The 23,105-nt window shown below is 36.6% G+C and overlaps 1 protein-coding gene across 14 annotated transcripts in view; it reads left to right on the top strand.

Moving 5' to 3' along the window:
- The window catches only part of LOC128211515 (dedicator of cytokinesis protein 1-like), a 78,410-nt gene that overhangs the window by 8,884 nt on the left and 46,421 nt on the right, over positions 1–23,105 (top strand). For 12 of the 14 annotated variants that reach the window (XM_052916395.1, XM_052916391.1, XM_052916392.1 and 9 more), the window contains exons 9-27: positions 369–447; positions 881–944; positions 5,843–5,914; positions 6,219–6,303; positions 6,590–6,710; positions 7,087–7,168; positions 7,782–7,906; positions 8,950–9,051; positions 10,797–10,872; positions 12,332–12,435; positions 13,744–13,884; positions 14,173–14,263; positions 17,172–17,284; positions 17,915–18,004; positions 18,414–18,511; positions 18,994–19,131; positions 19,428–19,536; positions 20,172–20,242; positions 22,160–22,277. In XM_052916395.1, coding sequence (XP_052772355.1) covers positions 369–447; positions 881–944; positions 5,843–5,914; positions 6,219–6,303; positions 6,590–6,710; positions 7,087–7,168; positions 7,782–7,906; positions 8,950–9,051; positions 10,797–10,872; positions 12,332–12,435; positions 13,744–13,884; positions 14,173–14,263; positions 17,172–17,284; positions 17,915–18,004; positions 18,414–18,511; positions 18,994–19,131; positions 19,428–19,536; positions 20,172–20,242; positions 22,160–22,277 — 1,879 coding nt within the window. Of the gene's footprint in view, positions 1–368; positions 448–880; positions 945–5,842; positions 5,915–6,218; positions 6,304–6,589; positions 6,711–7,086; positions 7,169–7,781; positions 7,907–8,949; positions 9,052–10,796; positions 10,873–12,331; positions 12,436–13,743; positions 13,885–14,172; positions 14,264–16,206; positions 16,314–17,171; positions 17,285–17,914; positions 18,005–18,413; positions 18,512–18,993; positions 19,132–19,427; positions 19,537–20,171; positions 20,243–22,159; positions 22,278–23,105 lie in introns of all 14 variants that reach the window. The other 2 variants (XM_052916403.1, XM_052916390.1) reach the window with 1 other exon arrangement.

The following is a 23,105-nucleotide window of genomic DNA, read 5'->3' as shown; positions in this document are numbered from 1 at the left end:
TACAATGGAGACTTCAGGGTGGATAAGCCCTGCAGTCAAACAGTTCTCTAGTAAGAGCTTGTTTTAAGGCACATGGTTCAAAGTCCAGCACCCACTCAATGTCAAGATGATATGGGGGTTTTTTTAATTAGAATATTCAGCGTAATGGAACTGAAGTATTGCACCCGCTAAATAAAAACCCTAAGAAGTGAATGCTCGAGATTCAAGATAAGTACTCCAATTCATTAAATGGTTATGTGACGCAAACAAAATACTGATTGTGTATTTGAAATAAAACTGTTTTCCTTGACCGAGGGTTTTTAATTGAAGAATAGCTGTATAAGTGATAATAATTTAACATTGCAAACAGCGTAGTGTGTTTATTCCAGTGAAAACTATATAATCAAATGGGAGAAGGAGAAGCTGGGAGACTCGGAGTTCCTCAACTCAAACAAGGTCGTCTTCACCGTGAGTACACACTACACGCATTGTGGGGATTATTAAACAAATGTCACTGAGTTATGATCTGTGTGGTTTACTGTTTCTCTAAGTGAAAGAGTGAAAGAAAAATATATATCTTCAATTGTTCAAAAGGCATAAGGAAGTACAATGTGTTAATTAGTGGCATATTTCTGTAGAACATGTTAAAGCAAAGCAGGGGGATGCTAAAATTCATGGATGTGATTTGTCCTTGGATTAAGACCAGGGACCAAAAACATTACAGATAAGAAAGGTGTACTGGTTGCTATGGTTGTAACTTTATTTTTGGTTAATATTGACACTCATGCCAGTTTTGTCCTACAGCATTGTGCTTCATGACCTTTGACCTATATTGGGGGCCTAAAGCCCCCTTTCCCCCATTGAAATAACACACATTAAGTTTCTTATATGCCCATTTCAGGATCTGGACGCCAAAGACCGAAACCTGGAAAAAGTGTTCATTGTGTTTCAAATCGTTAGATATGGTGAGTTCTGGGCTGTATATTAGAGCCTTGTTTCACCCTTGAGAAGGGCTAAATGTTTTTCTCTGTTTGTACTGCTCTATATCGAGGGTTTATGATGTTTTTGCTTTGGTAATTATACAGTTGTAACTTATCTGATCATGTTTGATTTACTCCTTTTTTTCTGGAATGTAACATATGCTCTTTGATATGTAGTTGTATTTTTACTGTCTCATTTCCTTTGAACTTATCAAAATTTCTTATAATTTTAACAGGTTGTTTTTGTTTTTTTTGGTATTTTTTCCTTAAATTACTATATCATTGATTTCTAACAAACTTTCAACTTAAACTAAAGTATATAATAAACTTATTGGTTTGTCAGGTTCAATTATCAGCTAATCAGCATAAATTAGTATGTCTGTTCTTGTCTATTTTTTAAGGAAAAAAGTTGACGTATTGTCAAGGCCTTGGTGCATACCTTTTAACAAAAAGGAAGCAACAGAGGAGTGTTGGGTTTTGCTCCACCAGGCCCTTGTTGTTTAATTGTCATAAAGTATAACTGCTAAGCAAATCATACAGATTTTATTTTGCACATATAAATCTTACTTAACCTTTTGTCAGTCCATGAGGATAATTTACATCGTATGGGCTTGCATCACAAAGCTACCGCATATTTCTCAGGCTTGGGTAACAAAGGTATGGCAGGCACAGGAATTATCAGTCCTAGAAACCACATAGCAGATTAACAAAGAGTTTTGGTGTGTTTAACATGTATCTTTGTGTTGAAGGGTATTTCTGAGATATTGGGAAAGGCTGATTTGAGGAATGTATGTGTACCAGTATTACCACTGAAGGAAGACATGTTGTTTTTGGGATTGTTGTTCGTCTGTCTGTCTGTCCATCACAAACGTGTGTGGTGCATATCTCCAAAAGTATTTGAGATACAGACATGTATATAAACAAGAATGTTTTCCACTGTTTATTCAGAATTCCAGTTTCAACAGAGTTATGGGCCTTGACATCGTTAGAATTGTTATAATCCGTCTTTCACAAATTTGTGTTGTGCATATCTTCAAAAGTATTTGAGTATATGAGTCATGAAAAGTTACAGGAATGGTTGTCAACAAGTGAAGTTGTTTATTGGTGGTTTTGTTTTTGCTGAATTCTAGTTACAGCAGAGCTTTGGGCCTTTGCTCAATTAAAAAGTAGTGTGCATTTTGTGCCATATGTATCTCCAGGTATTTGAGCTAAAATACAAGAATGCTTGTCAGCATTTAAAAGTTATATACCTGGGGTTTCGTTTGTGCTGAACACAGCAAAGTTATGGGCCTTTACATTCAATTATTATGCCCCCCTTCGAAGAAGAGGGGTATATTGCTTTGCACAGGCATGTCGGTCGGTCGGTCCGTCGGTCGGTCCGTCGGTAGACCAAAGCTTGTCCGAGTGATAACTCAACAATTCCTGGACGTATGGTCATCAAACTTGACATGAAGGTTGGGCCTGACCAGTAGATGACCCCTATTGATTTTAGGGCTCATCGGGTCAAAGGTCAAGGTCACAGTGACCTTTAATGGTAAAATAATTTTAAAGCTTGTCCGAGTGATAACTCAACAATGCCTAGACCTATGGTCATCAAACTTGATATGGAAGTTGGGCCTGACCATTAGATGACCCCTATCGTTTTTGGGGGTCATCGGGCCAAAGGTCAAGGTCACAGTGACCTTGAATGATAAAAGGATGTCCGAGTGATAACTTGACAATGCCTGCACCCTTGGCCCTCATTCTTGACTTGGAGGTTGGGCCTGTCCAGTAGCTGACCCCTATTGTTTTTGGGGCTCATCGGGTCAAAGATCAAGGTCATAGTGACATTGAATGGTAAAAGGTTGTCCGAGTGATAACTCAACAATGCCTGCACCCATGGCCCTCATAATTGACTTGGAAGTTGGGCCTGACCAGTAGATGAACCCTATTGTTTTTGGGGATCATCGGGCCAAAGGTCAAGGTCACAGTGACCTTGACCTTTGGTAAAAGGTTGTCCATGTGATAACTCGACAATGCCTACACCCATGGCCCTCAAACTTGACTTGGAGGTTGGGCCTGACCAGTAGATGACCCCTATTGTTTTTGGGGATCATCGGGCCAAAGGTCAAGGTCACAGTGACCTGGAATGGTAAAAGGTTGTCCATGTGATAACTCGACAATGCCTACACCCATGGCCCTCTAACTTGACTTGGAGGTTGGGCCTGACCAGTAGATGACCCCTATTGTTTTTGGGGGTCATCTGGCCAAAGGTCAAGGTCACAGTGACCTTGAATGGTAAAAGGTTGTCCGTGTCATTACTCGACAATGCCTGCACCTTTGGCCCTCAAACTTGACTTGGAGGTTGGGCCTGACCAGTAGATGACCCCTATTGTTTTTGGGGGTCATTGGGCCAAAGGTTAAGGTCACAGTGACCTTGAATGGTAAAAGGTTGTCTGAGTGATAACTCGACAATGCCTGCACCCACGGCCATCAAACTTGAATTGGAGGTTGGGCCTGACCAGTAGATGGCCCCTATTGATTTTAGGGGTCATTGGTCCAAAGGTCAAGGTAACAGTGACTTTGAACGATAAAAGGTTGCCCGAGTGATAACTCAACAATGCCTGCGCCCATGGCCCTCAAACTTGACTTGGAGGTTGGGCCTGACCAGTAGATGACCCCTATTGATTTAAGGGGTCAGAGGTCAAGTTCACAGTGACCTTGAAAGCAAACTCGACAATTCCTGGACCTATGGTCATCAAACTTGACATGAAGGTTGGGCCTGACCAGTAGATGACCCCTGTTGACTTTGGGGGTCATTAGGTCAAGGTCAAGGTCACAGTAACCTTTAACACAAAAAAGTTAACAAATCTTCTCCCAGTGATATCTCAACAATGCCTGAATCTATGATCATCAAACTTAACATGTAAGTTGGGTCTGACCAGGAGATAACCCTTATTGATTTTAGGAGTCATTGGGTCAAAGGTCAGGTTCACAGTGACCTTGAATGCGAAAATGTTTCAAGTGATAATTGGACAATGCCTTCACCCATGGCCCTCAAACTTGACTTGGAGTTGTGTTTGACCTGTAGATGACCCCTTATGATTTAAGGGGTCATTGGATCAAAGGTCAAGGTTACAGTGACGAAAAATGCTTGTCTGTGTGATAACTTGTCAATGCCTGCACCCATGGCCCTCAAACTTAACATTTAGATTTTTGGTGACCAGCTGATGACTACTATGGATTTTGAGGTCATAGAGTCAAAGGTCATGGTCATAACACACTCTATCCTCAAACTTTGAATGGTCATAATCTTAAAACTGCCTCAACGGCATACAATGTTAGCGACAAATCAGCTGTCATTTCGGTCCATGCATATTTCATTCAATTGTCCATATAATCCTGACAACATGGCGCTCAGGGGGGGCATAATGTTTGACAAACATCTCTTGTTTGCATAAGGATTATAAGTCTACAGACAATCTGACACCATGGTTGTGTTAATATTATTTCTTCTAAAACTCCATTTTTGAGCTATCGAGACTTTTCGATATGTTTCCTGATTTGGAAGCACTTGTGTCGCAACAGGGAAGAAAAACTATGGCACCAGGAAAATTAATGCAACTATTCAGTGTTAACTGACCTTTTTTGAAAAACAACATGTATGTCCCCAAATATGTATTTTGGGAAATTTAAAAAAAAATAATTGAAGGATTTTATATCCATCTTTTTAGTATGTACACAACCATGATTTTTGGATTATCTTTACCCATATGTGAAAAAGGGGTGTATTTTCCCCAATGCAACAAATTGAGAAATGTCACTCATAACCTTGGTGTTTTGTAATTTACATTAATGCAAAATCCTTTACTGTTTGCCATAACTGAAAACCATTCAAGATATTGACATAAAACTAAGAACACATGTCAGTGATCAAATTCATGTGTTACATGGCCCATGTTATTTATGACTGATTATGCGTATTTTAACAAAAAACACAAACCCATTGAGTGTGGGCATCCGCATGCAATACTTTTGTTTTATGCTACTTGGTTCATATTGGCAACACTAAACTAATTCAACAATGAAGACCACCCATGTATCTTGTACTTAACCGAAATTAACTTCACAGGAATTTCGTGGTTGGTATTTTGCCTATCAGAGCGCAAAGGTCAGGATTACCTTGACTATTCACTAAATAACCCAAAATAGTTGCCAACTTCTACCATGATCAGCGTGCGTATTTAGTATGAAGACCCTACAACATGTCATTCGTATGTTAGCGATCAAAAATGAAGGTGTGCCACCGACAATGTCGACAAAGCCAGATACAGTAATTCCTATGTGACTACCATGCATTTCAGGCGACACAATAATCACTTTGTTTTAGTCTAATGTGTCATTTTTTAGATTTTAGTTCCATGTCAGGGTGTACCACTTACATGTCCCATGTGTTGTCATGAGTATATGCATGCCAGGGTGTAGTACCTCTATCCCCCCATGTGTTGTCACGTGCACTGAAGGGTTTAAGTTCTTCTGTCTTTGTTTAATTAACACTGCTGGTGCCAGCTTTCACTTCTGTCATAACATATACTGTGTGTTTGTCTACTCGGAAGAAAGCAGAAATATACATTGTTTTTTCAACATGTGTTCTGCGGTGAATTTGTCAGTGAAAGGTCTCGATCACTGCTATGTAACAGTAGCAGCACAATGAAGAAGTTTTGAGGAATTTTTACAATAAATCTTTTAATTGGATATTACTTGATATTAAAAAACAGCACTTTTATAAGATACAAAGCAGTAATTATAATAATATTTTTGATTTTCTATGTGTATTATGGTTGGAATTGTATAATATTTGTTAATATTATATTGATATAAAGAAGTGTGTCTACTGTTTTCAGGGGTGATGGAGCACAAGGACTCGGATGACAGGAAGCAGACACGGGGCCTACGGAGACCCTTTGGAGCTGCAGGTTGGTGGCTGGGATGGGCATGTGAAGTTCTTCAGAGGGGCTTTGTTTTGATTTTCGTTTTTAAATTAGACAAGAGATATACAATTCCCCTAGAAAAGCTCTCTGTACACTACCATCATAGACGGAAGAATAAAACCATTGGCATGCTGAACATTTAAGTAAAAGATCATTATTTCTTTTGTTATATTGTTTGTGTACTCTGAATTTGACAGAAGGCCTTACAATTTAACACTTACTGACATCATTCTCATATACACATGCACACAGTGCCTGTACATAGTCTCATGTTTGTATTGTTTTACAGCCATGGACATCACAGACATCTTGCAGGTGAAGTCTACAGGCACCGTTCTCTCTGAGCTGGACGAGGAGTTTGTCCCATTTCTGCAGTAAGTTCCTCACAATATTTGTACCTAGTAAGTGAGTAGTAGAACTGTCCACCCATCTAGTTTGCTTTTCTTGTTTTATTGTGGCTTGTCTTAATGTAATATTCTTGAAGTTAGAATAAGTTCTGCTCTAGTCACTTGTCTGATAGATCATGGTTTTAGTTAACACAGCATCGCATATGATATTAATTACATTTTACCAGGTACTTATCCAAAACTGTGATTACAAATATGATTGTGATGCCACTTTTCTAAAACCCTAATAATTCAATATCATCTTGTGTGCCAGGTGTGGTGACAAGGAGTTTATGGACAGCTGTGTGAAGAAGGTGGTAGCTGGTAAGGAGTTCAACCATCGGGGTCAGGGGCTGTTTGTGTCTCTTAAACTGATCAAGGGAGACATGAAGCAGGTACAAAGACTTACGTTCCCACTTTTTTGCAGACGCTCAAACTGTCATTTTGAATCTTATACATTTGTTTAAATTTTCAGTGGTGCCCTCAGTTTATGATTAATATTTCTCAAAGGTCAATGTTGATTAGAAATGGATTGCCTGTTGGCACCTCTGTCTTATCCGTTTCATCAAAAAGAATAATAACCGCAACCAACAAATCATTTGTATAAATGTAAGACTCTAACTAAGGGTTTCCCAAGTTCAATCTTTATAAATGTGTAACGGAGAAGATATTTTGCTTGGATTAAGTTTTTAAATAATCTGGACAGAAATAAGCTAACGATCTTGAGAATATGGATTACATTGACTTCTATGTGTGGATGTATGTTTTCAGATTCGAGAGGATTTCCCCCACATGGTACAACCAAGCACGGTGGTTGTTCGGAAAATGGGCTTCCCCGATGTCATTATGCCAGGTAATACATGTGTGCTTGCAGTGTACATTAGAGGGTTTTGTTACAAATTTTGGGCTGAAGTTCAGCCCCATTCCCAATGCTCATCAGCATTTTTCCCAAAAGCGAAACAAAATTGGTAATCTCTGTTAATTGGTAATCTCTGTTTTTGTTTTTATTTCATAAAAAACTGGACCCCCGAACAGTCTTTGTATGAAAGAATATTCTTTTGCCCTTATTGTTTTAAACCATTCTTGTTCATCTCAAATTAGATATCCAGTTTTAATCAAAAGTACACATTTTTCCATATCAGAAAGGCCCTGGCCCCAAATGGTGGATAAAAACCTCCACTGTATATGAACATGGTATGCTTAACACACAACAGGGGTATAATGGTGAATATGGTAGACGTATTTTGGGGTTTGCAAACAAATATAAACCTAATGCTGTGAAATTATTTAACATGTTAACCTCAGGTTTCACAGTCATTTAATAATAATTCCCACATTTCTGATCATTTATTAACTGTATTAATAATGTTCTCCGGTCCAAGATTGAGTTTGATGTATGTTAATACAGTCCTTTATGTGCTTTAAATATGTAGCATACAATGTGTACCGGTATTTCATATTTTCAGGTGATGTACGCAATGACATCTATGTTACCATAATGGAGGGAGAGTTCAACAGAGGGGCGAAAACTGCCGACAAAAATGTAGAAATTACTATGTTCTTGTGCAATAAGTCGGGGCAGACCCTTGAGGTAAGTGCCAGATTCATTTCAGATCTTATTTAATTTTCTTCGTCAGAATTTATTAAAAAGGAAAAATTATAGCAACTCAGATGCATTACCATCAAAGAGGTTGATTATATTTATAAATCTTCCTTTTTTCATATCAATAAGGTTATTCCACATTGTCTCATGAAAGGTCACCATAGTTTTTCAGCAAATAATGTTGCTTTTATTAAGCCTGAGACTGGCTTTATATCTTTAAAAAATTGAATGCTTATAAGCATGCTAAGAATATCAGGATGAAAAATTCTGGTTTGGAAAATCCAGAGAGTGAACTGCTCTGAAAGAGTATTTAGCATTCAATATATAATTTTGTCCATGAAGTTCTGGAAGCCATTGTTGTTTTGATGTCATGCTAGCTAACTGCACTTTATGTTATGTTAAAAAAAAAGTTCTTAAGTACGCTGGATGCTGAACAACAGTTATGAAGTGTAATTCTTGGAAAACAAATATTTCGCTGATATTACATTTGGATCTAAATAAAACTTTGGATAATCAAACTTTGGTCATTTGTTTCTGAATGATATATATTTTAGGTATAAGAACATATATAAATTTTTAAGGAAAAGTTTGCGAAATAATTGATAACCAAATAATTGTTAGTACCAACACGGCAATGGCAGTAACAATGAATTACATAATTGTAATGTTACCATAGCAAAGGGGTGTTGTTTTTGTGTTTTCAAAGAAAAACTATGACACTAAATTCCTGTACTTCTTTATATCCTACAGTTTTCATTCCAAAGGTCATTTTACATTACACAATATAAGTTGAAAGAAGAGATCATTGGGATCACTGTGCTCTTTCTAGTTTGTAGGAAGGTTTTCATGTTCATGTTTAGTTCTTTAAAGGGTCTTTTTTAGAGATTTTATATTGACATTTTTTTTATTGAACTTTGTTAAAATTGAGTTATTTTATTTACTTTTATAAATAAAAACATGATAATAACTGGCAAATTTACATTTTTACAAAGTTTTTGTAACTTAAATCCTTACATTTGTATTGTTTACAGCAAGTGATCAACACTGGGTGTGGTAATGCGGTGGGGACAACGGAGTACAAGACCTTGATCTACTATCACGAGGATAAACCCAAGTGGTATGAGACTGTCAAGGTATGGAGCAAATATTTAAAATAAGATGAGATAATGTTTTACATTGATGTTTTTTAACATAAATCACACTACTTTATAAACCATTGTCAATATATTTTTAAGATTGATTATACTACAAACAAACAGTCTACATAAACAACAGGTTAACACATATAAATAATAATATTTCATGAATGGCATCCCGATATAAATAGAATATCACATTCATGGATATTATAATGATTTTATTTTTAAATAAATTCTGTATTTTACTATTCTTGTAGTATCAGCCACATGGCACAATTCTAAACCTTCAGACTTAATTTGTAAAAATGAATCAATCATTACTAGGTAACACATAATACATAATCTTGTACTTTACTTAAGGTAACAATACATAATCTGCTACCATACTTGAGGTTACAATACATAATCTGCTACCATACTTGACGTAACAATACATAATCTGCTACCATACTTGAGGTTACAATACATAATCTGCTACCATACTTGAGGTAACAATACATTATCTGCTACCATACTTGAGGTAACAATACATAATCTGCTACCATACTTGAGGTAACAATACATAATCTGCTACCATACTTGAGGTAACAATACATTATCTGCTACCATACTTGAGGTAACAATACATAATCTGCTACCATACTTGAGGTTACAATACATAATCTGCTACCATACTTGAGGTAACAATACATAATCTGCTACCATACTTGAGGTAACAATACATTATCTGCTACCATACTTGAGGTTACAATACAAAATCTGCTACCATACTTGAGGTTACAATACATAATCTGCTACCATACTTGAGGTAACAATACATTATCTGCTACCATACTTGAGGTAACAATACATAATCTGCTACCATACTTGAGGTTACAATACATAATCTGCTACCATACTTGAGGTAACAATACATAATCTGCTACCATACTTGAGGTAACAATACATTATCTGCTACCATACTTGAGGTTACAATACATAATCTGCTACCATACTTGAGGTTACAATACATAATCTGCTACCATACTTGAGGTAACAATACATAATCTGCTACCATACTTGACGTAACAATACATTATCTGCTACCATACTTGACGTAACAATACATTATCTGCTACCATACTTGACGTAACAATACATTATCTGCTACCATACTTGACGTAACAATACATTATCTGCTACCATACTTGAGGTTACAATACATAATCTGCTACCATACTTGAGGTTACAATACATAATCTGCTACCATACTTCACGTAACAATACATAATCTGCTACCATACTTGACGTAACAATACATTATCTGCTACCATACTTGAGGTTACAATACATTATCTGCTACCATACTTGACGTAACAATACATTATCTGCTACCATACTTGACGTAACAATACATTATCTGCTACCATACTTGAGGTAACAATACATAATCTGCTACCATACTTGACGTAACAATACATTATCTGCTACCATACGTGATGTAACAATACATTATCTGCTACCATACTTGAGGTTACAATACATAATCTGCTACCATACTTGAGGTTACAATACATAATCTGCTACCATACTTGAGGTAACAATACATTATCTGCTACCATACTTGAGGTAACAATACATTATCTGCTACCATACTTGAGGTAACAATACATTATCTGCTACCATACTTGAGGTTACAATACATTATCTGCTACCATACTTGACGTAACAATACATTATCTCACTGTATCACACTTCAGGTTGCCGTATCTACAGAGGCAGAGTTCAGAGGACTGCATCTGAAATTTCTTTTCAAACATAAATCTAGAAATGAGTGTAAGTTACTATTATTTTCAATAATTTTGCTAATTAGAATAGTTCTCTGATATGATGTTAACAGTACAGTAATGCAAATGTATATTTTGTTAGAAGATGGGAATATTGAAAGCTAGTACATTTATGATATTGGTTTTGTTTGCTTTTCTGACTTTCAATCGCAAATCTATTTCATTAAATAATCCAGAGAAATTCTGATTCTTATTTGACTTAAAAATGTTTGCAAATATACACTACTTAGTTACTTCAAGTATGTTGAATATGGAAGTACCCTATTTCCTCGACTATAAGACAGGGAAATTGGGTCCCCATTTTTAACCTTAAAGTAGGGGGCCTGTCTTATAGGCAAGGCTAAAAGAAATTCAGAGAGCATAAAGTAAGATTCAGAAATATTCAACATACGGTATTTGACTGACTGATTTATTGTCTGTTGATGACACCCCAATAAAACTGACACGATCACACCCATCAGATGAAGACCACCATCTGCTTTGTTTTGCTACGATGAACACTCGATATCTTCTAATTGGCAAATGCTTGTTATTGGTCCAAAGACTTTGTTTATCACAGGAGACACATTTTGCTGCCTTTTTAATCAGAATATGTTGAAAAAAAACCACCATGTTATTTTTTCCATGTCGGAAATAAAACTTCCATTTTCCTTACGATTAGGCTTCACATATTTAATGCAGACTAACTGGCAGGTTTCAATACACATTTCATTAATCGTTACATTAATTTATCCGCAATCATCAATGGTTATTTATTTCTCCTAATTTAAGTCCCATCAACTGCAATCCAAACAAACACCTGCGAATTTTATTTATTAACACATGTAATGGAATGTGTCGTGTTTGTCGGCTGCATATCAAATGGTACAATTTGTGACGTCACAGCATGAGCTGTGTAAAGATCAAAGGTGAATGGTTTGTTTCTAAATAGGTCAGTCTGTGCTGTATGATCCATTTTCACTACCAAGATTGCGTCTAGGCTGGTTAGAACATACCATACGATCGGAAAATAATGATCAATAATCCTTGTCTGAGAACTTTCAAATCATGGTCGATATATTTGAGTTTACCACAAATATGAATGAAGCTTTGGCTGGACGAAAAAAATGATACTTCCTAAATCCTTAACGGCGTAACCTTGTTCTATTATTAACCTACCTCCACTTTAGAGAGTTCAAGCTAATGAACAAATTTAGTTGATATTGACTGTTTGCTTGAACATTATCACATACATAGAAATTCAAGTGCTGGATTTGCTTTAAAAATCGACCCAGTCTTATAAACGATTCTAGACAAAAACACCAGATTTCATGGGCAAAGTAAGGGGGTCGTCTTATAAGCGGATCGCCTTATAGTCATGGAAATACGGTAAGAAGGACATGTACATACTAGGTTACTACATGCATTTTGAACATGGAATTAAGGACATGTACATGTGCATGTTACAGCAAAAGACAAGAACGAGAAGGCGTTTGCGATGGCGTTTGTTAAGCTCCTCAACAAGAATGGGACCACACTACAAGATGGTGACCATGATTTACTCCTTTACAAGGTAATAAGAGAAGTGTAGTTATTGTTGCTGTCATTGGTTAATAGCAATGCACCGAGGATAATTCTACTGTGTGACAGTTGTATTCTGCCATTATTTTGTGGTTGGTTCTGACTTGTTGTCCACTTGATAAGTGTTCTTACTGATTGCTCTTTGCACTTTTTGTAAGATTTTGAGTTTTAAATAGTACATGTTAATGCTACATATATCGCACAATAATCTGATCTTTGGCAGTCATTTATTCCTTGTATAGGTTCCCGAGATAGACCGCCCATTATCTGAAAAATGTATATTTTCTAGGGATGCAAACGAATATTCGATCAAACGTTTGGTATTCGAATGTCAAAATAGGTATTCGAATATTCGAAAAAATGTTCAATAAAGAGAATAAAACACATTTTGCCTACAACACTGATGTTGTTTATAAAGTATGTTTGTCTTGTTTTTACAACGCTTGGCCCCTAATGCCGGAGGTGTAAATGTGATGACTAGACACGCGTCATGTGTCATTAAGGGACATATCGCCGGGTACTATAAAAAGTCCCCCTACTTAAACAATAATTAGCTAGGGATCGGCTTTAACACCAATGTGTTGTCTTGGCTGCAAATACTGTGCAACATAGCGCAAATACTGTGCAACATAGCGCAAATCGAGGTGATGATATGAATGCCATGTGCTACAATAATATTGTTGCATATATGTGATTTAAACTGTTTTCATGTTTCGATACAATTTTCATGCTTTGAAATGGATTTTAGGATATATTTCCTCTATTGTTGTACAATAGCTGAGTCCAATCCACTTCTTTTTTCGTTTTACTATTTTACTAGAATCGAATTGGTTTGGGGTTTCCATAGTTATATTCAGTCAGTTTAGAGGTCAATCTCAGAACGAGTCTGATCATCCTACGAAAAGACCATCCATTGGTGCAAAACATTGTTTGACTAGGAATCCATCTAATTTCACATTGTTTACAAAAGGCAGCAAAATTGAATTATTCGATTTGTTGTTTGTCTGCTTATAATGTATTGCCTATTTCTTCCTAAAAATGGAGAATTTCAAAGGCTCATTTGGGGAAATTCAGGGTCCGCTGCGCGTACTGGCTATGACAAAATAGGGTTAAAATGCCCCAGCTATTACTTTAGCGAATAATAATAGTAGTTTACTACATCTTCTAAAATACATATTTCGGTAATCGAATATTTGATCGAAAGAATTACCGAATATTCGAATATCAATTTTGCCATTCGTTTGCATCCCTAATATTTTCATCTACCTGTTAGTTATGATTTGACTGTCTTCTTGCCCAGATTGACAACAAGAAAGACGATAAGGCTCACCACGCGTACCTCGACCTCCCCTCCACCATACGTGAACTCGAAGCCTCAAACATGGTTGGTTCTGGTGCTTTTGGGCCATCAAATACTGGTACACACAACAGACTTCCAAAGGTAGGCATGTTTGATGAGCTGTAGGATAAAGTTTATAGAACATGAATGAAAAAGATCAAAACATAAACACTGTATTGTTTGTTTACTTAAATACCTAGTAAAAATCACTGAAACTATAACTACATAGTTAAATGTCTTTTTTTGAAAAGTTACAAATACTGTCTTACTTTCAATCACCTCCTAGCTGGAAGAAGTTATTGAAGGTGTTCAAGGTGATAAATTTATTCAGCACATTGGTTAAGTACCGATAGTACTGTTGAGAACTCTATGTGATGGGTGTGTTTGCAGGTTCCCCTGTTCTCCGGACCGTACTCTCTCAGTTACCGAGACAGTTTCAAGATCTCCACATACGTCTGCTCAACTAAACTCACACACAACGGTATGTTATGTTTTTATGTGTATGTTGTTACCAAATGTTCTTACTTTGTTGAATGGTGTTATCAGGCATAATTGATATATGGAATGAAATTTGTATAAGGCCATTGAGGGTTAGTCAAGCCATTGAGGCTGTACGAGGTTTAGTCATGAGTGACCACAAGACCACTATCCTCTGTCAAAATGTGAAGGAGAAATTTTACTTCATTCTGCTATGGAACTGGCAGTCTGTGACTGCTCTAGCACTTTGTTCCAGATTTTTTTTATAATCGAAGAAATTTTCCTAATCATGTTGATTCACTTGATGTTGAAAAATAACATTTTACCTGTTTGAATGAGCTTTGATTTCATTCCATTCACAAAATATAATCACTATTGAAGCATTGTGCCATGCTGATTGATATTTCATCAAGTTTAAATGAAACTTTAAATTCAATTACCCTTTTGCTGCATTTTGTAATCTATAAGGGCTTTCCAATGAATTATTATTTACATAGATGTGAAGATAACATACCCGGTACCCAATAATTTTTAAAAAATAACATATTGTTATGTTTGATGTACTTGAAGTTCAAGACATTTTGTTTTAAGAAACTAAAAGGGATTAAACACAATTTCAAAGTGCTTCGTGACATCTATGTTGGTTGCCAAAGCAACCAGTTTTCAGAACACTTTTGTTGCAACTTAACATAAGATATATGAGTTAACTTCAAATGAACTGTTAAATAATTGTACTAAGTTTCATTGAAATATAGCAAACTGTTTCTGTTTCATTGTATGAATCCGAGAACTTAACGATTGCCTGGTATATTCAACATGGAAGGTGAATATCCCATAATGAGGGTAAACAACCCATATTAAGGGTGAACAACAAATTTTGAGGGTGTATATCCCTCTCTGAGGTTGTATATTCCACATTGGGGTTGTATATCCCACATTAAGGGGATATATCCCATATTGAGGCATTGAGGGTGTATATCCCACATTGAGGGTGTATATCCCAGATTGAGGCATTGAGGGTGTATATCCTACATTGAGGGTGTATATCCTACATTGAGGGGGTATATCCCACATTGAGAATGTATATCCCACATTGAGGGTGTATATCCCACATTGAGGGGGTATATCCCACATTGAGGGGGTATATCCCACATTGAGGGTGTATATCCCACATTGAGGGTGTATATCCCACATTGAGGGTGTATATCCCACATTGAGGGTGTATATCCCACATTGAGGGTGTATATCCAACATTGGGGGTGGATATCCCACATTGACGGTGTGTATTCCACATTTAGGGTGTATATCCCACATTGAGGGGGTATATCCCACATTGAGGGTGTATATTCAACATTGAGGGTGTATATCCCACATTGAGGGTGTATATCCCATAATGGGGGTGTATATGATATCCCACATTGACGGTGTGTATTCCACATTTAGGGTGTGTATCCCATATTGAGGGTGTGTATTCAAATTGAGGGTTTATAGCGCACACTGAGGCAGGGTTCCGGCTGGCAATCGCCATTGTCGCCATTTGCGGCAAAATCGCAAAAGTGGCGACAACTTTTCAAATTTGGCAAATTTATGGCGACAACGATATTTTTGAAAATATTCTTAAAATGACTTAAACTGCATGATAATTGATTCTGTCACTGTCATAAATCAAGGGCATTCTGGTGCGACAACAAATCTATTTAGGGTGTATATCCCTCATCCTTAGCAACTCCCAGATTAACATATGATATAATACAAATGAATAAGGTAACTGTATAATAGTACCAGTATGTGTATTTAGATTATCTTGATACCCACACTGTGTTATATATGATGTGGTTTGCATATAGACCTGATTATTCACAAATGAGAGGCAACTGTATGATAATGCATGTATTGAGATATTGATACCCTTTGTCCTACTAAGCGATGTTTGATGTGTGTGTACAGTGGACCTGCTAGGTTTGTTGAGGTGGCAGGAGGTGATGAACGACCAGACCCAGCTGAAGAAACACCTTGAGGCACTGATGAGAGTCGATGGCGAGGAAATTGTTAAGGTAGACTGTTACACAGTCAAGGTAGACTGGTTTCCATACAGTCACAATGGGCTTGCTGGATACAGAAGACCAGTTGCATCTGGAATGCTATATAAAATATTCTTGGCCCTGTATTAGTTCTACTGGGATTTTAGGATTGGGCTTATATAGTGTAGTCTGGCTTTCAGGCTGATCTGATGACATGTATTTTCTATTCAACATTCAGTTGACTTGCTTCTTAGTGCTGGCATGAACCTTATGATCCCCTGTATGGAGAATAACCCTGGACTAGACCCTGGTCTGTGAGACCTCTTCCTGTGCATGCTGTTAGAAAACAATATTATCAAAGTTTTTTTGAGTGAACATTGTACATGCTGTGACCTTATAGTCTTGTTAGCTGTGTGATACCATGTAGAAAGTTGTTGACTGCAGTGTTATAGTAGCTTCTTCCTATGTTTTTATAGCTGGTATCAAAATATAAAATGTGAAAGTTAAATATAGAAATAAACTGCATCATTATGTTTGTATATTTGCCAAAAGCTTGAAATTTTAAGCTCACATTTTTTACCAGTATGGTTCCAAAGAAAATAATAGTTCTACCAAATTTATTAAGAACATTGTTAGTTACTACTTAGGAGATTTTGGAACTGAATTTTAGAATTTCACATACTAGGTGTATTTTTTTTCATTTTTGCATCATGCACACATTGATCTCTGTACTGCATTCATGATCAGTTTCATCCCAAAAGTCTACCATAAGACAGCTTGTCAAGTACTCAGCCAGTTGCTTACCTTAACCACTTACTCAACAACTATGGTATGATAACATTACTGCATGTTGCATGCTGGGTAGACATGTCGACCATCTTTATTACCCAGAATCCCTGCTTGGTTGCCTGAGCTGGCAGAAGTCACTCAATGAGAATGATGTGGCCTCGTTGAAACGTAACCTGCAGGGCCTAATGAGAGTGGATGGGGAGGAGATCGTCAAGGTAGAAATGTTACCGTGGTAACACATGTAACAATGGTTACATATGTAATAACGGTGACAAGTTTGTGGTGTTGTGTTTGGGTGTCCGTGCTTATGTATTAATAGTTGGACTTAGATTGAACTAACATCAAATGATCACTTTTGGCATGGTTGACAATACTAGCAGGAAGAATGTGTAGTTTTATCACCAGCTTTGTTATCCGTTCTGATAAGACACCCAAAACAACATGCAACAAAGACCTAACTTTTTAGGAGTTTAAGGTTAGATTTTTAAGTTTTGAAACAATTTCGAAGAGATTTACCTGAGTGACCTATGCCTAGGTGTAATCTTGAGTGCTCTCATGTTATATTACTGTTACCCTACATCTCCTATGCATGCATCTAAAGATCATGCATGGCTGTTATTGACCACTGTGTCAAAAACAGTTTATTCAGCCTTATTTTTACTATTGCTCTCCTGTGTGTAAGATAACTAAAGATGTGATGTTATTAAAAAATCTATGATTTTAATAAAAATAATTATGGCATTGATATATAACAATCACTTTATCATTCATGTATATACAATATGGTGACTGGTTAAGTCCAGTGAACGATTACAATAAGCTTACACATTCCATGGTGGTTTCAGTTTCTTCAGGATCTGTTGGACTCATTGTTTTACATCCTGATGCAGAACACCGTCTCTGACCTATACGACAGTCTTGTGTTTGATGCACTGGTAAGTGTCTCATTGTGTACAAATATATACAGGGTCTAGTATGAAACTATATTAACTCCTTATAATAAGTCATTCATTTGATTCTGAATACCAATAAGCCATGTGCGATATTTTGGGTTGGTTGCCCATGTACGAGGTAAATGTCTTGTTTCTTAATTCATATGCACATTGTTAAAGAACTAGGTTCCACATTCCACTAGAATAATATATTTTATATTGACATCTCCCATGTGATGACTGATATGGATGACAAAGTGTTCTAACTGTTGTAAAATACATGTTTAATATTCTTGTCTTGTCTTGTGTCCATAAAGTGATGATAAGCAGAACTGGGAAATGTCCAGGCTATTTGTGATCTCCTAAATATTACATGGATGTTTTCTCAAGATTATGACTTTGTGACTTGTAGGTGTACATCATAGGCCTTGTAGCTGACAGTCGCTACTTCCAGTTCCGGCCGATACTCAATGCCTACATCCAGTCATTCAGCATCACCACAGCTTACAAGTACAGCCTTACTGTCATCAAATGTTGTTATAGATTTTTAATTTGTCTGTTTTTTGAGAAGAAATGAAGCTGCGGTATTGTCATAGCATTGGTGCCATCAGCAGTAGATTGCAAAAACTTTAAACATGGTTATACCTAAACAAACAGCAATGAAATGAGAACATACGTTGTTACAGACATTGTGCACCAGTGTTGCAAGACCTGCAACTCTTGCTTTAGTAATTGGAGAGTAATGCCTCTATTTTGACTGAAAAAACCCAAAAGACAACTTTTTGCATCCATTTGCGGTGCTCTTGTTAATGTAAATGGTGTTTACAATAATTGTATCATTCTACTCCTTTGCCTTTCCTTTTAAATTAATTTATGACATGCAAAAAGTAAGACTGTTTCAATCTACATTCATAAAGGCAAGATGAGGAAATAGTATGCATTCTTGATAGTTACAGATCAAATAATGACCCATAACTATGTTTCTTGTGCAGCAAGTTGATGGTGATTTTGAAGGAGTATGTAGACAATGCCAACGAGGATACAGAGCATGAGCCCTCGTTTCGTCAGGCCATGAAGTCCCTAGAGTACATTTTCAAGTTCATCATACGGTCACGGGAACTATTCGCCATGTAAGTAAACTTTATATAACGGATGGCTAACTCTCTCTCATACGATTGTCTTTCACAAACTCTTCCGACAGGCCTATTAGTTTCATGAGTACATCTTCTTAAGTCAATTATATTGCACAAATTTCTGGAAATATAGGTTGAAGTATCATACCAGTATATTTTTTAGCCAAATAACTTTATTAAAAAATAAAGGAACGTTAGTTTATGATATATTTAATGTCTCCAACCAGTTGCATCAATTGTTTTAAAGGTGTTGCAACAACAACTTAAAGATGACTCAAATCTTTGTTTGGCAGGTTGAATGAGAATCGGGGGAAACAGCAGTTTGAGATCATGTTAAAACAGCTGATTCAGTCTATAGGAGGCATGATGCTGTACACCTCTGACAGGCCTGTACGCGCTCAGGTATGTACTCTGTAGCCCGTCAGCAAAAAAGAACAAAAACGTGGGTAGGTGAAAATAAAGAGTGCTTCATGATTTCAGGCAGGGGAGTCATGAACACTCAATTTTTGGACAGCAAAGGGAATATAACTCAAGTCCCAGTATGTGAACCCTATAGGGATCATGTTTTCTCTGCGGTTTTAATAACTATCAAGCAAACTCCTACATACCGCCGTACTTTGTGTCAAACAGCTATTCCATAATGCACTTGTGCATCACTTTGCACTGGCTAAAAAATTGTTACATTAACCTTATTTCAAAATTTGGCCACATCCAGGCCACATATCTTGTGACTTTTTGTTGAATACCCACATGAAGTCATGTCTGTGTGGACATTGTTTGAGACTAGAAGTGCTGTTGGATGTACCTTAAACCAGTGTATAAACAGTATGCCAAAAGAAAAAGGCATTTTCAGACTGGATTTTATGGCTCAATAAGTGTGTGGATGCAAAAGAGAAATAACTTGAAGTACTAAAATAGACACAAACTATAAATGTTACCTGTTGCTACCTCTTATAGAATGCTCCTGATACTTATTCCTATTTTTGTGTTTTTGTATTTGCACAGTGTATTGACATGTTTAATACTATTTTTTCCAGGGATATGCCTTGCGAAATATGCCAGCAACCATTTCTGATATACTTAAAGTGTTCAATGCAGTAGAACTCAGGTAAAAAATTAATCTGAATGAGATATGGTATATAATTCAACCCTGCAAACACAGTTTAAGTCACCATATGGTCTGTTGGTTGGTCAGATGTTTTGACTGTTAGCACATGTTTGTGGAGCAAACTACACCCAAGATTTTAAAGTTACCACTCTGATACTGGTACAATTTTTAAACCATGATGGGTAATAGTGATGTATTATAAGTCCATATTTAGCTCACCTGAGAACAAAATGCTCAGCGTGAGCTATTGTGATATGGTGATTGTCCATTGTCTGTCTTCATCAGTCCGTTGTCAACAATTTTCTTCAAACAACTTCTCCTAAACCACTGGGATTATTTCATGTCAACTTGCCGTGAATGCTCCTTAGGTGACCTTGTATCAAATTCCTTCACCCAATGTTGACTTGGAAAAATACATGGCTGCCAGTGGACATGGCTAATTTTCACTATATGTCTGTAAAGTAAACTTTGACAATCTTGTCCTCAGAATCCAATGGCCTGATTTTAAAATAATTTCACACACAGAAATGTTTCTTAGGTGACCCCCTATCAAAATCCTTCACCCCCTATGGTTTCATAAAAAAATGACCGCCAGGATGCCGGGCCACTTTTCGCTATATGTCTATATGAAAAACATTTAAAATCTTCTGCTCGGAATCTGCTGCCCTGATTTTAAAATAATCTCACAGAAATGTTCCTTAGGTGACCGACCGTATGTCAGATTCCATCACCCCACATTGATTTGTAAAAACACATGGCCGCTACTGGGTGAGTACCTAAATCGGAACACTTTCGACACTATTTGTGAAATATATTTAGTTGGACTTTCACCACAACTACAAAATTTTCCATCAGCATACTAGGAATCAAGACCAATTGGTTGATATAAATTGCATTTTTCAAGATACTACCAATCTGCATGAAAAGTACTCTATTAGCCGCACAATCAAGGACTGCCATTTTCGTCCTCGGAGTACCTAAATATGGAACAGTATTAATCTGTTATTTATTTTTATGTATTCTTTTAAAATTATTGCTCCATGTTTTGTTTAAGTAAATTAATAATTTATGTTATTTCCAGCTTGTCTTTTTTTTGTCATTTTTGTCAGTAAAAGTTGATGATTTCAGTAAAATATAGACTGTACCAGTATGCTCTGATTGTGGCAAGCATAAAGTCTTTCCCCCGAGTGCCATGTATTGACATTTGAACATGAAAAACTTTAAATGATTGCATTATTTGAAATACTTACCGGACAATTGTGTCTTTGGAACTTGTATCTGAAGCAAGCGTCTTTATTGATTAAAATCGTAAATAAACTGTTCTCGATCGGAAAAACACTTTTTTAATAGGTGTTCCATATTTAGGTACTGTTCCGATTTAGGTACGCGCCCAGTAGGGGATGGGGCTACTTTACGCTGTATGTCTATATGGAAATCTTTGAAAAAATATCTGCAAGGGTTTGGGCGGGCCGGAGGCTTCCATTATATTGTCCAATCAATAAATTTTGAACCCTTTGCCCAATAAGGTGAGAGATATAGGGCCATCATTCCCTCTTGCCTCTAAGAGTTATGTGCCCTTATATATGATTCTTACACTTGGCTTTATTGGAGTTTGACAAGTGAATTTCTCCCACAGTTTCAGAGTTATCTCTCTGATACTAGGTTCAAATTACAACTATAATGGATAGTAGTGCCAGACGTATTAAGTGTAGCAATCACTCATTTTGTTTTTGAGTTAGTCCACTTAAATTTGATTTTCACACTTTGGGCTATATTTGTGTTTGTGGAGTGAACGACCTACTCTCACAGTTAAAGAGGTATCTGATACTTGGTAGAATTTATACAATTAAATATAAGCAGCATTAAAGCATGTCAGCAATTAAAACCTGTTTAATTTATATTTGATGATTGTTTCAGTCACCTGTTTGTGGAGTTCCTGGACCATGTTCCCCCAAACCGGCTCAAGATACAGAAAATCAAATGTATAGAGGACCTTGTACAGACTCCACTATTTTCCATGCAGGAGTGTCGAGAGGTAACTTATAGTAGTGGGTGGGATGGGGTACAAGAAGGCTATAGATTGGTTCAGGAAGGGAGGGAGGATGTGGGGATGGGTCTGGAAATTTGGAAGTGAATAGAGGACCTTGAGCAGACTCCAATGTTATCCATGCAGGAGTGTCGAGAAGTAACTTCCAATAGTCAGGGCTCTCACTAGGCTGAAAATTTTGGGAGAAGTGACTTCTCCCTTCAGTCAATTTAGGGAGAAGTGGGGAGACTTTAGGGAGAAGTGATACTTTTTATAACACCTGATACAAAAACTATGCCATACCACACACCTCAGTTTATATTCACATTCAAATTGATTGCTATAACTATATAAAATGTTCATAAAATAATGTATCATTTTTGGCTCAGCAAAAGTGTATTTGTCAATGTCACATAGTTTATCTCCAAATAGCATCTAAAATGAACCAAAAAAATACATCTAAGGATTTGAAATAATCATAATGACCCCATAAATGAACTGTCAATAAAGTAGGGGGACGAATCTTGTTTTGGTACGTTCGGGATAGGGAACGAATGTCACATTCAGCTGTGCTGTTATTTACTTGTTTCTGGCTAAATAATTTTAATTATGCTGACATTTAAGAACCAAATGACATTTAAATCAGTGTCCTTGATGAAAATTTTACCAATACATAATGGGAAGTTGAAAAATTAACTCGGAAAATTGTTTTGACAAAATGGCGATCTCGCCGATTTTTTTTTGACAACGTAACTGTGACAGGAGAAAATTACTGTAAGTAAACTCTACATAAAGCAAAAAAATAATATTTTTTGTGTTTACAAATCATTTTTCATC

The sequence above is a fragment of the Mya arenaria genome, chromosome 12 (assembly GCF_026914265.1).
Source record: "Mya arenaria isolate MELC-2E11 chromosome 12, ASM2691426v1".
NCBI lineage: Eukaryota > Metazoa > Mollusca > Bivalvia > Myida > Myidae > Mya > Mya arenaria.
This window is presented reverse-complemented; position numbering and strand designations above follow the sequence as displayed.